The 15,618-nt window shown below is 39.1% G+C and overlaps 1 protein-coding gene across 2 annotated transcripts in view; it reads right to left on the reverse strand.

Annotated features, from left to right (window-relative positions):
- thoc2 (THO complex 2) overlaps nt 1-15,618 on the reverse strand; it is a 99,619-nt gene that overhangs the window by 37,198 nt on the left and 46,803 nt on the right. For both annotated transcript variants that reach the window (XM_079892298.1, XM_079892297.1), the window contains exons 16-22: nt 12,522-12,606; nt 10,478-10,571; nt 9,995-10,075; nt 9,643-9,739; nt 8,279-8,396; nt 4,614-4,793; nt 261-425 (exon numbers count right to left, since the gene is read on the reverse strand). In XM_079892298.1, the coding sequence (XP_079748424.1) occupies nt 261-425; nt 4,614-4,793; nt 8,279-8,396; nt 9,643-9,739; nt 9,995-10,075; nt 10,478-10,571; nt 12,522-12,606 (820 nt within the window). The remainder of the gene's footprint in view (nt 1-260; nt 426-4,613; nt 4,794-8,278; nt 8,397-9,642; nt 9,740-9,994; nt 10,076-10,477; nt 10,572-12,521; nt 12,607-15,618) is intronic.

Consider the following 15,618-nt stretch of genomic DNA (forward strand, 5'->3'; position numbering starts at 1 on the left):
TTGCTGCACTTGTTCCTTATTGGACTTCCAGTATGAGAACACTATTTATACTGAACGGCATAAAAAGCACGCAAGTGTGCAAATGTGTGGGACGCACTTATTGTTAAAAGTTTTTAAAAAAGTTCAAAAGTTCATCTTAATTTGCTGCCTATGTAGAGCGTTTCAAACCCATTTGTGTTAGGATTGTCTTAGACGGTGGCCGACTATGGTTGAGAAACAGTGCACTGGGGGGTGTGAAAGAGTTCGGTTTGATCACTCACCAGAATCTGATGGGCGTACATGGGCCGAGAGAGGAAGAAGGCGGCGTCGTGTGGCGTGTGGAGCTGGTTGCACAAGATATCCACTGACGGCACCCTTTTGATGTAGTCTTCTGTGCTGAGGTTAGACGCCAAGAAGCCACCAAACTGCACAAGGGTGTCGTGACACTTTGGGGAAGAAGCAGAAAGAGGAGCATTCATCATTAAACACATTGGTCCACATTTGAGTCCCAGCCAAATGCAGATGCTCTTAATAAATCCTCGGGTCGCTCATTTATTTGGGCAACTGCACCTCGCTTTATTAAAGCCATTCATCACGGGCTCTCCATCGGAATCGATGGGATGCACAGAAAAGCAATTTAGTGGAGCGAGACACTGGGGAGAGATTCCCGAGGTATGGCCTGACCACTGGGTCACATGCCCAAAAACGTTCCCGCACAGCTGTTTAACTGCCAAAGTTTGAGGCCTAATGAAGAACAACACTGAGTTTCATCATGTGTCAGTGTCTCGTACAGCAGTGAAGGGCAGATGAAGACTAAAGTGGTTCAACTATCAAAAATCAAGACTCAAATTTAGTCCACATCTGAAGTATTAAAATGTTTGAAGGGCTGGCTTTAATTTCTGGAAGTCAGAACGCATGGCTGCCAAGAAATAGTCATGTTTGCTGCTAGAAATGCTTCCAATGAAGACCGAGTCCAGATTTCTGAGACCAATTAGCAGCGAGTGAATAAGCGGTTTCAGATTCACCCACATGTGAATTGGTGAGGCACATTTTCTGATTTGATTGCAATCCACAAGCTCTTAACTCTATTTGGGATTTATTACATTTTCTTCAATTCAGACGATAACTCGTGAGTTTGATGAATGATTCACTAAAAGGACCTTCTCAAAGGAGTCACTTGTTCATGAGTTGGACTACAGTGCTTGTGCTGTGTGTTTTTCTTGATTCACTAAAAATAACCGGTTTCTTGCCATTATTTCTCGTTAGTACACGTTTTAAATCACATTCAATTCAGACTGCAAATTTGGATACAATTACTTATTATTATTTTGCCATGGCTGTATGGAATGCACCTGAGACCAATATTACTTTATTTAATTTACTACTTTTAAGAATCAATTTTGAGTCAATATTTACACCCAGCACCCTCAGTTAACACATCATCACCCCCCTGCCTGTCTAAGCGCATATACAGACCTGCAGATTGTTGGTTTAGTTACGAAACAGGGACTTACATTTTTCATTCAAGTCACATGTGAGTAAAACTGTCCTCTCATTGGTCAGAGTGAACCTGTTATGTTCCAAGATTGCGCTCACAGTGTCATCCATCAAGATGGATTGACAAGTCAGCTCCACGGGCATATCAGCTATTTATCATTCAAGGCTTTGTTGGGACAGCATTTCTGAGAAGAGCAATGACATTTTAAGATGAAGAGGTGCAGTCCACGCTTGTTAGCGTAACGCAACTCAATCTGGCGGTGTCTATTCAGAAACCAATGCAAAAGAAGGGAAATCAGGATACGTCTCTAAATACGTGCTACCAAAACTGGACATCAAGGGGAGATGAGATTGGCTTGCTTTCAGAGCTCAAATCAGTTCAGACGGCCATAACGCCGCCTGAGGAACTCGCCGTCACAAATCACACTCACTTTTCCACCTCTCATTTCCAGAGAGAAAATTAATGAAATGCATGAGTTGCTTTGAGTCATAGAAAATTAGTTATTCCCCAGCATTCCCAGAAGTTTCTTCCTTCTGAAGGGGTCCTTGCTCAACGATGCTGGGGTGTTGCTATGTGTTCAAAACAGCCCCTAAAAGACAAAGATACTCTGATCTTCGTCTGCCAGTCCGATCACCTCTCTTCAGCCACAGTCAATCATGTCCGTAACACACACACACAAAAAATGCACAAGTGATGCTTGCCTTTGCATAAACCACTAACAAAATATAAATCACTGGGATATATTAAGTTGCAACTCCTAAACACAATGAAAAATAAAGCAAATTTATACAAATTATTAAGTTGTTCTAATATTTTTTTCAGGGTGCTTATGCATAAATCATGCAATCATGCTGAATGCGTATTTAGCCGGAGAGACGAGTCAATCACTCTCTGTGGTGCATCAGAGGCAGTGATAGCCGGGCACAGGAGCCACACACACATCTCTGCTGATTGTAATGAGCAGCGCACAACTTCCTGCAAAGTGAGTTTTAAAAAAAGAGCCAAAATTAATAATTAAAAGCTTCCCCACTGATGTCAGGGAAAAAGCGCGTTTCACATTCACACCATGAGCAATTATTTAGACAATTTGGCATCGCGAGAGGGAATTATTTGCTAAAGGCTCTAATTTGAGACATTGAGAGAAAAAAGATGAAAAAATAAAAAAAAAGCAAAAAAGATCGACCGGTGGCATCATTTCGTAGTCCCACACAGAATGGAGCTGATGATGTTAGTTTTTAGCACCATCTGCTGTAAATTGCGACATGTCTAGAGAACATGGGGGGGGGGGGGGGAGGAAGCAGTCAATTGGATTACCCAGTGAGTAATTGAGCTGCGCAGCTGCTGAACGTGAAAAGCAAACTGCCAGTGTGTGTGGGTGGATGAAAACCACAGAAGTTTTGTACAACTCCCTCCGAGAGTCTTCCGTGGCTGACACCGGCTACACGATGACAACCAGGGGAAGTTTCTCAAACTCAATCTTCAGTTTGGTTTGCTTTGGGAAACAGCATTTCAATTATTTTCCCTCACAGCTCTTCTTATGACTCATTTTTATGATTGGCTTGACAGCCTCTGACCACTGTTTAATCTCATTTTTAATGGAAAAGTTGCATGAACTTTCTTGCAAGATGTCTCCTTTTGAGTTTTTGGGTGAACTGACCTTGTATGAATATTCACTGAAAATCTTCCTTTTAGCCACAGTTTTCCAAACCGTTTATCATTAATATGTATCCAAATATGGGTGGGTAGCTCCAGGTCTGATGTTAATTATGATGGAAAAGTATGGTAATTGCTACTTTATCTGACAATTATGACTATTTCTGTTAATTCCGAGTTTTATATTGAGATTTTGAGTTAATATCTCTCTGAATTGAAAGTGATATGTGTGAATCCAGCCATGGGCAAATCACAGCAAGTCAAGACCAACAGATACATGATTTATTATCGATTTAATATTGAATGCTGAATTCAGAAGTCACTTGGGTGCATCAGGCAAACAAAAGTATAAAATAATAATAAGTATATAAATAAATGAAAATGAGTGAAGCAGAGAGCCAAAACAGTAGTTATGTCACCAGGATTTCTCCAAGTGCTCTCGATAACCAATCCGAAGCCGGTGACCCATCTAATTTTGTGGACGAAAGAGTCTGTCTTGACCACAAAATGCATTGTGAATGTGTAATTTTGTGCATTAATATGAAAATAAAAAGGAATGCACCAAAACTTGTCTTGAATGAAATTTCGTGCATGCAGCCAGATGCATTTCGTGATATAGTCGGTTGCTTCTGTCCACAATATTAGGCAGCCATTCAATAGAGATTTACAGTAAAAGACTGAAAAAGGAAAACAATTACAAATTGTGAGATGTAAACATGCAGATCTGAGGAGGGAAAACTGAGATGCTAACTCAAAATGACTCCATGATTCTATACAAAAGTGAGAATAAGAGTTTTCAGTAAAATAATATTTGTATTTTTATGTTGCCTACAAAAAGTCGGACTTCAGATGACTACTACACTAGTCATTTGAACTACTTTTATGGTGTCTTTATGATCAGTTTTGTCCTTTTAAGAGATTGACAGCCCCACTATATGCTTCTGATGTTTGGAAAAGAGCAGCATGAACGTTTTAGTAAATGACTTGTGCTCCACAGAGGAAAGAAACATCATATTTGTTTGGAACAACCTGAGAGTAAATAACAGTTTTCACAATCCCTTTAATAGTGTAGACAGGCAGTCAAACGCCAGTGGTACAAGACAATGATAAAGGGTCATGTTATGTTGAAGCATGATGTTTCAGTCATTAACATATTTTCTCCTCTAATAAGGGTATCTTTACTAATTGGCAGTCTTTACCTCATTAAAATGTGCAATTTCATATGTCGTTTCTTGCTGAGCATCCCCTCCAGGAGCCCTAGTCTCACTGTGTGTCTATCTATATAACGGCAGCATTTTAACTTGTCTGAAAAGTAAGCAGGCATCAAACTTTGAATAAAGCGTTTTTAGGACATGTATCATCAGCTCCACTGCATGTCATGTTTAATTAGAGGTTTTTCATCTTTTTAGAGATTACAGAGATAGCATTGAGGAGGGCTGAATGGATCTGAGTCATCCTGGTTTGGCTCGTCGGTTGCTCATACCTGATCGTAAAGCTTGCCCACGAGTTTCAGGTGCTTCTCTCCGCCCTCAGAGAAGACCACCCCGTTCCTCTGCTGCGCCATCAGCAGACACAGCGGTAACGCCAGCTCGTGGTCCAGGAGAGCATCCTTCAGGCGCTGAGATGACTTCTTAGTGTTCCTGATCTGACCAAAGTAGCCACCCTACAGACACACACACACACACCAATCCATGACTAGGGGTGTAACGATACCATCACATCACGATTCGATACATATCACGATACTGAACTCACAATACCATATTATTGCGATACTCTAAGACATATGATAAAAGGTTAACAAAAAATAACTTGATTAAAATGGTAAATTTGGTTTTACATTGTGTGTAAATGAATAGTCTTGGACTTGGTGCTGAAACCCAAAGCACAGGACAATAGACACACCAGAATAACAATATTCATGATTCTGAAGATGAAAATACTGAATTATTTTAAACGAATATGCTTGCACTCTTTCACTGACTAGATGTATTTAAAATAATGTAGCACTTTTTACTGGTAACATGTAATTTGCCATTATCAGGAACCACAAATATTCCCCCATTGCATTATTATACATTATATTCAACATTATATATAGTAGTTTAATGTAGTACTGGCACTAAAACTCTGAAAACTCTCACACAGTACATTTTTGTTGCATTTTGTATTGTGATATATTGTGACACGATTTATTGTTACACCCCTATCCATTACTATGACCCTTTATATGGAGTTCATATGCACAAGATGGAGGGATGGCCTCGCTGTTCTCACGCTGCGTCGGTCCTCAATAGAGGCTAGAGGACGAACGACTGATCGGTTTTGCTGGAAAAATCGGTTATTGGCAAAAATCCATACCAATATTTTTTCCCCCCAGTTTGTATCCATTGCTGGACCGAGTAAGAAGAGTCTGCTGTCAGTGTACAGTATGAGAACGACCTCTAGAATGCAAATTCAGTTCTTTAAAATTCAAAGTAATTGTTTTGAGTGTGCACATCTTTGTAAAACCGTTGTTTATGTCTTAAGTGACCGTAAACCATGCATTCGATGTTATAGTAGCAGGCTAATAAAGCTAATGTCGTCCTTGCTATTCCTGTTAAACAGTCTCATTGCTCTTAACTAAATCACTTTAGTGAAGATTATGCACTGTTTTTGTACAGTTGATAACTATTCAATTTGTGTTGTATTACTATATCTAGAGCTTGAAGTTTAGCGCTCGAGTGTTGATGGGGAGCGGCTATGTGAACCGCATGTTTCGGATGAAGAGAAATAGAAATCTCCCACAATGCAGAAAAGAAAACCCTGCCTTTCCTACTCAAGTAGGACATAGGAAGGACACAAATACTCAGCACTTTCTGAATAATATTTCTGATCTTTTTTGTATCAGACTACTCATTTAGTTATTTTAGGAGTTGCAGTGCTTCTATTAGTTTTTCGTTCTCAGTAACAATGTTTAATTGCACCTCATGGGCTGTAATTATGTTCAGTTTGACATCAAGTCTTGTAGGCTCAAGCCAGGGTATCCTGATATGGACAGTGTTTTGCATAAGCCCTGTTTTTAAAGGCCTATCAAAATGTTCATTGTAAAAAATGTATATTTGCTGTGCTTAATCGATTCTCAATTAAAACAATGACCTATAGCATTACCATAAATAACGTCTGTGGAATTAAGAACTTTCAACAGAGAGCTTAATTATTACTTCTATAAAGCTTGAATGATCGGGATCGATCATGATCACAAAAAAAACAACAACATAATTCTGTAATCGGTATTGGCTGCAAAAATTGGAGCTTCCCTATCCAGCACTGTTTTACTTGGAGAGTTATGTTTGCTTTCATTCAGTGTCCAATATAAAAACTATGGGTTGATTAATCTGTTATCGGCCAGTGCGATCCAACCTAGTTATTGTTATTGGGAAATATGGCTCTAATAAGAGGCAGCTCCCCGTTGATTCATTATGAACACCGACTGTCCCGTGTGGCCACACTTTAATCGCCTCAGTGTTTTCAAGAAAGCACTGTTAAAGCAAACAGCATCTGTGATGTGTAGACCTGGTACATGTTTGACCTGCAGTGCTGGTTGGCAGACTAATAGGGTAACGCATGAACACTAGCTATATCCCAGTATAAGAGTCTTGTTAAGATTTTTTCTTTTTTTTCACACTACATAAAACATGAGAGAGAAAGAGAAATACAGCTGAAGGAGAAATAATAAAAAAAAAGGGTTCAATGTTTGGCCCAAACTGTTAAAGGGATTGTTTAACCAAAAACTTAAAGTCTGTCATCATTTCTTTCGTCCACCATAAACTAAAGAAGATATTTTTAAGAATGTTGGGAACCAATCAGTTTTGGTCACCAGTTGGGGTGTAACAGTTCACAAAGTTCACGGTTCAGTTCGATATGATACACTGGTGTCACGGTTCGCTACGTTTTCGATACAGCAAAAAGAAATGCCAGAGAAATTTCCTTTATTTAATTTTTTTAAATTAAAACTAACATCATAAAGTATGATCATTTTTAACTTTGAGCAATGATGGAGCTATACTTGACTCTTCTTAGGAGCATATAAAAAAAAAAGAAATGTAATATTGTAGTAGTAATAAACAAAGGTTTATTTTATTTCAGATTAACATTTGAGGGCAGCAATTTTATTCATAATGTCGAAATAAAACCGATGTTACTTGAAAGCACAATGTTTCTTCCTGGTTTCCACGTCAGCGCTGTTTGATCCGTTGATAACGGAGAAATGTGAATGTTTCTCACTAGATCTCGCAGCGATGTTATTACTTCAGTGGCGAATTCAAATGCCGCTTGATCTAGATCGGCTCGCGCTGCACTGGTCCAAACTGCTAAACGGTCCGTGAAGCACAAAATAAGGAGTAGCGCAGTTTCGTTCCGCTTTCATTACGTTTGTCATTTGATGTTGGGCAATGTTGTGGTCGCGCCAGCGTCTCTTACATTGAGCGCACTTGCTGTGCGCCTACATTTGAAATAACGAAATTTTGGTCGGCAGGAAAAATGGTCCAACGAACCGTTCGTTTTGTAATGCGTACCGAACCTAAAGCCTCGTACCGAACGGTTCAATGCGAATACGTGTATCGTTACACCCCTAGTCACCAGTGACTTCCAGTGTATTTACAAAAAATGAGTCTCAAATGGAAGTCATACCAGTTAAGGGCAATATGAGGGGAGGGGGGGGGGGGGGGGGCATTGGGGACAGTCAGTGACTACATAAGACCTGAACAGATCAGCACAAACCATTTCCTTTCTTTTCTCAGAAGTCTTTGTAAACTCGCTGGTTTAAGCTCACTGACTGCAGTCAAACTAGATGGCACTACTAACACTTTCCTGGTCTATAATTAAAGTCTCAGTGCCAGCACTCTTGATACAGCGGCACAATATTTTGATACAGTATTTGAACCCTCTTAAAAAGTGTATAAATGTTATTGCCTTAGATAAATATCAAACCAAGTGGCTTTTTCCTTAAGTTTTAAATAATAGCACACGCACACTTCTAGCACTTTCGACACAGGAGGCGTTGGAGCGGCCCTAATCTAATGCAATGACACATCCATACATTCGTAAGTGTGACTTATGTTTGTTTGCTAAATAAAAGGAGGAACATCTTTCAGCGGTGTGGCGTACCTCTGCTTTGAGCTGCTCTCCGCCTGTCATGGCCTCCAGCTGCTCCACCGTCATTTCATCTGTGATCTCGATCCCGGCCATCTTCTGCACAACCTCCTTCAGGATCAGCAGGTCAAAGCTGGCACAACACAAAGCACAGGAAGAACTGAAGACCTTCTGCAAACCAGACCCATTTTAGGAGTTCTGCATCCTTAATGATGATGGATAAGGGGAATTAATTAGAGCCGTGATTTCTTGATGTTAGAGAACATCCTCAAATATCAGATCCAGCTCTAGTGTGAATGTAATGGTTCCCAAGACACAAATGCCGTTTTAATGCATGTCTGGGTCAATAAAGCACTGAATCATTAGCATGGCTAATTCCCCTTGCTGTCAGAAAAGACCTGCAACCCATTTTTGGGTCACAACTTCAGACAAAATTAAGACTACTTTACTATGCTAATTTCAAACTAGAACAATTTAACTGCACTGGCACATTTTAATGTAACATCTCGGTTTGATTGTTTTTACGTGCAGAAAAACAGCTCTTAATGAGAAATCACCCCGCAACGGCATCATCATCGTCAGTCAAGTCCTTAATCGAACATGCATCCGACCCATACGGCCCATTACATGTATTCTCCTGGCTGTCAGCGAGGGCTTTTACTGCCTACACACACGTCTCTCAGGAGTCTTGAAGGAGAACACACTGTTGGAATTAGCCACTTCACTCCGGGAATATACCATTTTAATCGTTGCACACTAAATATATTGGTCATTTGGACTCGAGCGCACCATGTTGCAAGCACAGCACACTTCACGTGTCTACTTCATGTTAAATTGACCTGATAACAGGTTTGTGTTTTATATGAACACTGTTATATTCACTTACATAGTAGTAACAGCCAGTAAACTCTAACTGTTGACATTCATCAAGAAAATCTAAAACTAATCTGTCCTGGATACCGAATACGTAGAATAAAGAAGTTAAATGTCAAAACACATTCAAGAATATTGACTTTTAGGTCCTTTTAAGACTTTTACAGAGTCATGAATGGCTTCCAGTACTTTAAGGACACATACGTTAAGAAAAGCAGTGGTATAAAAGTACTAATTTAAGTACAAAATGAGTACTGGCCTTATTCCAGAGTAGTCCTCATATAACTACAGTCTTACAGACTTTTTTGTAAACTTCCCCTTCTTATAAGACCTTTCCAGACTTCCTGGGTTGTCTATGAAAGCCTGACTGATTTTTATGTGAAGGACTTTTATGGTAAGGATGACTTTTGCATGGAATTGCCCTATAGTAGCATGATCATAAATAAAGTGTGGGGTAAAAACACCATAGTTGCGCATTAAAGGAAACAGCGAACATAAATGCGTACCTCTTGCCTGCTTTCAGCTGGTTGGTCACATACTGCAGAAGACCAGCTAACTCGATGGGATATTTCCTGAAAACCGCTCCACAAAGACTAGCGAGACCTATGGGAAGGACGTGATGACAAAAGCAAAATATTATCATAAGAATGAGCATTAGAGTCTGTAAGAGGGCAAGTCAAGAATGTCACGCATTTGTGCTCCAAATTGGTTTCCGGACACTCTCTAGCGGCAGAGCCAAACCATTTAAAGAAATGACATTTAACGTCCATTAAGAATGTCAGACGGAAGTTCAATTTATTCAGCATCTCGGCACATCGAAGAGGCGTTTTAGAGGAAGAGGGGAAACGTGGCACTCACTCTGCAGCCATGATGAAATGGTGGTGTCATCATGTTTCATCTTCTCTTTCTCTGGGTTGGCTAAAGCTTCAATAATGCAATCTGCCCACAGGGTCAAGGGCTCAAACACACCACGTCTCGCTCTTTAAAGATAACACATTCGCTATAAACGGCAGACACTGTTCAGTCTATTACTCATCCGGTCGGTCGTTGTTTCGGCATGTTCAAATGAAAATTATCATTGTCTATCATTGTAAATTGTCTATTTCCCTCCGCTGCTCTCCAAACTGGAGGAATGCTTTTCTCCTCATTTTAAACGGACAAAGCTGTCAGCTTCAGTGATGATGATGAAGTCAAGGTGAGCGATTACACGCTATTTTAATCACGCACAAATTACGGGAGATTTGGAGGAGATCAGCAAGTTCCTGGGAGAGCTGTTATTAGCGGAGGGGGAAGATTATCATACAGAAGGAGTGTAATTATAACAGCCGTCTTAAAGGATACAGGCCAGCACATCGTAGTTGAGGGAGGTGAGGTATTTCAGAGAGTCCACCACTGGAGTTATCAGGTTGTCATACCACTGGATCTGAGACAGAATCTGAAAGAGAAGAGAGCAACATTGCATTCATTACCCTAACAACAGAGGTATTCGCAGTAGTGATTCACTCCTCAATTTAAAAAAAAATGCAAATAAAGTTGCATCAATCCGTGTTGAAGTGTGTCGCTGAAACTTCTGATATCAAACACTGCTAAAAATAAATTCTCTTTAAATGACATCAAACATTTAACTATAATGCATAATTTTCAATTGAAATAGAAAACAACTTAAGTAGGGCACGAGTTTATCCATTTGAAATCATAGTCAATACCAGATTTGGCTTGTTTGGCTGGGTTGTTACTAGGGTGTTTTTTTTGTTGTTGTTTTAAATCACTGTCCTCAAATATGAGGCACCGTAATAGAGATCAACCGATAATTGATTTTACCGATATTCTGCTGATATTTAATAATTTTTCCTTCGAATGCCAGTTTTGTAATATCTGTGAAAAAAAACAAAACCCTGATATGTTTTTACAGACATAATACATTAAATAAAAATCAGTAATTGTTCTGAGTAACATTTATCAGACATATAAATATAATAGGAATCAGTGTTAAAAAATAAATGTTTATTATTAAATAAATAAATTATATATATATATATATATATATATATATATATATATATATATATTTAATAATTGGTGCAAAGCAAAACATGGCTGGGAGCATCACACCAACTGCAACAATGAGCAATTAAAGACATATTAAGATAAATTTAGGCAAAATGTCTAAAAAAACAAATACCATCAGTAGTAATTTGATTTAATGGTGATCACTTTTGACCAATAGGTGGCGTTTTGGCCAAATTGATGTGGTGTGGTCAGAGTAAGATGCCAATGAACATGCAAAGTTTGGTGTCAATATGCCAAAGCATTGCAGAGATACAACCTTAAAATCATTTTGGCATCATGGCATCAACTTTTGTCTATCGACACGAAACACGAAGCACAGCCTGAAAATGATCCGACTCAAATTTAGTGAAAATCGGACAAACGATTGGTTTGGTTTTGAAAATAAATAAAAATGGTGGACAGGAAGTTCAGCAGACTATGGCACAATTGGTATTCATGTTCTCGGCACGACCCAAGGAATCTCTTAAGACCACTTTCATTACAGGCTTAATTATTTAAAAGTTATTAGCATTTTTGGAAATGTCATTATAAATTTTGACCATTAATAAGTGATGCCCCGCTTTGCGCACAACGCTAATTATGTTTCCTAAGCATATGGCATAATGCATTGCACAATTAGACCAGGGACATTTATTCATTCAATCCATTCTGATTTCATTTTCAACTGTGGCAAGTGTTTGTCAGTTCAGTGGCAGCAGCATCAGTCAGTGGTGTCTCTCTCTCTCTCTCTCAATTGAGGAAAGGCATAAGAAAAAAGCAGTCCTCCGCCAGTGATTGAATAACACCCTTCGTCAGAGCTGATCTTTTATTTCACCACTGAATCTTCAGAATTTTCTCAGAAATGCTAATGAACTCAAAAGGCTTGCCAACGTCAGCCACTTCCAAATCTTTTCTTCTCAGTGTACGAGCGCAGAACTCGTCGAGTCTCTCATCGCTGAAGACGTGCACAGCATGAACAGTGGCAGCAGAACAAGACTTCTTCAGAACTAACCCAGCAGAAAGAAGCTTCCTGATGAAAACTTTCTGGCACACATGAGGATCAGTCAGCCGTGGTCGGCCCAGTCATAAATTTCTTACATTAGATGCATGCGATTACCGTTAGCCTTCTGACTGATACAGACTAAATTTAGCCTCGTGTTCAATGCTTTTATTCTGATGTTGGACATTAGCCCACTGGTCTGAGCTCATATACATGCTTCTTAATCTCAGGCGCAATGAAAATTGATGGCACACTGCAGATTATAAAGGAGCCCCGTAAAAGCCTGTCATTAGTCTAGCGGACCATTATGGCCGTCACAAGCAATAAAATACTCACATAATCAAAGAGAATGGTGGGGTTACTGTGGCTTAACTTTCCGATCTGCCTTCCTGAGGGCTTCACATTCTCCTTAGTCAGCCGCCTGGGGAAGGAAATCACAGAGAAGAATGAGAAACAGTGGCATAATAATAATTATTAACTCATACGCTCACCGTTGGCTAAAGGCATACCTATAAATTGGCTATACTAACTTATCAGCCAACATTTGGCTAATAATTGTGTCCACTTATCCGTTTAAAAGGGTCATGACATGAGGAAATCAAATTTGCCTTGATCATTTGACATATTAGAGGTCTTTGTATCATTAAAACATCCTGCATGTTTCAGAGCTTAAATCATCCTCATTATAAACAAAGCATTTAATCAAGCTCCAAAAACGTCTCGTTTGGATAATGTTGGATTTGGGACATCACATGGGCAAATTAATTTGCATATGACTTTCTCCAGAGCAAGACATCGGCAAATAGTTATACATCACACCACAAGTCCAGCCCACTGGCGTTCAGTCGCTTAACGGCTGACGTTCATCAAAAGCAAACAGAAGCCATTACAATGACTGACGCTGTCTACACTGATACAGTATACAGATGTGTGTTCGGTTTCTGACGCACTCCACGCGCTTGAGTCTGTTGATACTGTGTCCTATACAATAACGTTAGCCAATCATAACAATGGCTGTTTACTGACAAGTCTTAAAGGAGCCGCGCCTTAAAAACTGATCATTTCAGACTAGGGCTTTGACTCCGAACTTCATTCGAATATAATTTGAATATTTAAAAAACTAATGATATTCAAACGAATATTAGGCATCCTTTAATATTCGAATCTGTTATGAGCATTATTTTTTGTAAATGTGTTTGCTTGTAAACGTTGTTTTCAATTCAGATTCCGAGGCTTTTTCACGCCTGGTGAAGTTGTGAATTGCGAGCTCATTAGCAAGCTATTATTGGTCATCTGGGCTCCGGTAGGTGACATTAGCGTCCTGGTTAGCGCCTATTTTGTATACCAAAACAATGGCCGCGCCAACGCCTACAACAACCACGCCTGACGAGGAGTTCGAAATCTACACTCCTGACAATTTGAAAAGCAACGTGTGGCGCTACTTTGGGTTACCAAAGAAACAGGGAAAAAATCACGAGTAAGGACACTAAAAAAAAAAGAGTCGTGACAGTGTGTTTTTCTTCTGAAAACATCATTGCCTGCCTATTGACATTGACTGATACACTGCCCTCTGGTGGACAGAACATATACAACTTAAGTTTGATACCATTATAGGTCTTACTGAAGGCATTTTAATGGTCAAAATATTATTAATAAACATTTGAATATATTTGAATATTAATATTAATAAACAAACGAACTTTGAATATGATTTTTGGGTAAAAGTCAAAGCCTTTTCAGAAAGAGGGTCAGAATTAAGGTTGAAAATAATCGTTTTTGTATTTGCACTTTTTGTACTTTTGTATTTCTTCTTTTTTCATTTTGTGCAAAAAACTTTAACATAAGTGAACCTCAAGGAGAACATAAAAAATTGTATAACAAAACTGTGACAGTGCTAAAACAGCACAAATATAACATCCTGGCAAAGCATTGTGTTTTCAAATAACTGTGTAAAAGCAATATCTTTATAGCCGTCATTAAAACACATCTTTCAAATTTAAAGGCATTATTAATGATGGGAACTTTCAAAACACTGCACCATGAAGCTTTGAAACCTTTATTGATCTTTGGTTTCGAATCAGTGGTTTTAAGCAAGTATCAACCTCACTAAGTCAGGTGATTTCAGCAACAACAAAGCTTTGTAATATCAATGTTTTAAGCCTTGATTTGAAAACATTTCAAAATTCTGATGGTTCCCCATAGAGCTGCGTGATTAATCGTTAAAGATTGCGATCTCGATTCAAACACCCACGCAAACATTCCTTCCCTAATATGGATTTGTCTATGTCTACTATCACCGGAAACATTAAAATCTGCGTTTAAAACAGGCATGAAACAGCTTCACAAACTTTTTTATAATAATTCAAATTATCATAGAAGTACTGAGATAAAAGATTAAAGATTAAGTTAAGCAAAAGATCGAAAGTTCGGATACACTGATTTCTACGGTAGCAAACAAATCACCTTTTGAAAGCATCAATTGCATTGTTACACCAGTAGGTGGCGACATGTGACTAATTCATTCAAGATATTTGTTCAAAAATGCTGATTCACCCAGTAATGAAACAAGTGACATATTGAGCAAGTCATTGTCCATTCAAACTGATTTTAGCTAGTTCAAATGAATTTTTTATTTTTTAAATAGACTGCAGCAATTGTCATTTTGTCAAAACCCCTAGTAAATCATATTATTTTGTTTGTTCAGAATCGTGATCTCCATTTAAAAAAAAAAAAAAAATCATGATTCTCATTTTACCCAGATTCGCACAGCTCTAGTTCACCGCTAGTTGATCTGGTGAACACATGAACGAGTTTTATAAATGTAGATTCTGTTTTAATTAACTTAACGATTTTAATACTAATTTGTGTTTAATACAAAATGGGCCTATTTTGACAAGCTCTGCCTAAAAAACCTGTTCATATTAAGACAAAAATTGTACCAAATAAGCGGGGGTTATTATTGCTGGAAACTTGGTTTAGACATTAAATATCTAAAAACTAGTGAACACGGCTGCCCAGTGCTGTGGTTCTTACATAGATTATAATTTTCACGGCATGACAAGCGACAGACGGGTGTCTCCGCGGCGTTATCAGAGAGTGGACTGCTGTCCGAGTCCCGTCTCGTTCATGTTTCATGAGTCTGTGCTGATTTCTTCTCACACACGCCAGCAGGCGCGCGATGGACTGTCACGTGAAGCGCAGCGCCTCTCGGGCTGTTCTTTATAGCGCTGTTAATTGAGAGTGCGGGGGGCCATGTTTTCCTGCAGACCTGCCTTGTTTGAAGGGTGGCACAAAAGGGCCAATTAAAAAGTCAATTAATAAAGTAGCTGGGGGAAAGAAAAACACACACACACACACAGTGAAGGAGGGCACAGAGCCAGCACTGGCATTGTGGAGTTTCAATTTGAGCTGGTGAGCCGACAGAACCTGCTGA

Source organism: Squalius cephalus, assembly GCF_949319135.1.
Source record: "Squalius cephalus genome assembly, chromosome: 14".
In the NCBI taxonomy this organism is placed as follows: Eukaryota; Metazoa; Chordata; class Actinopteri; order Cypriniformes; family Leuciscidae; genus Squalius; species Squalius cephalus.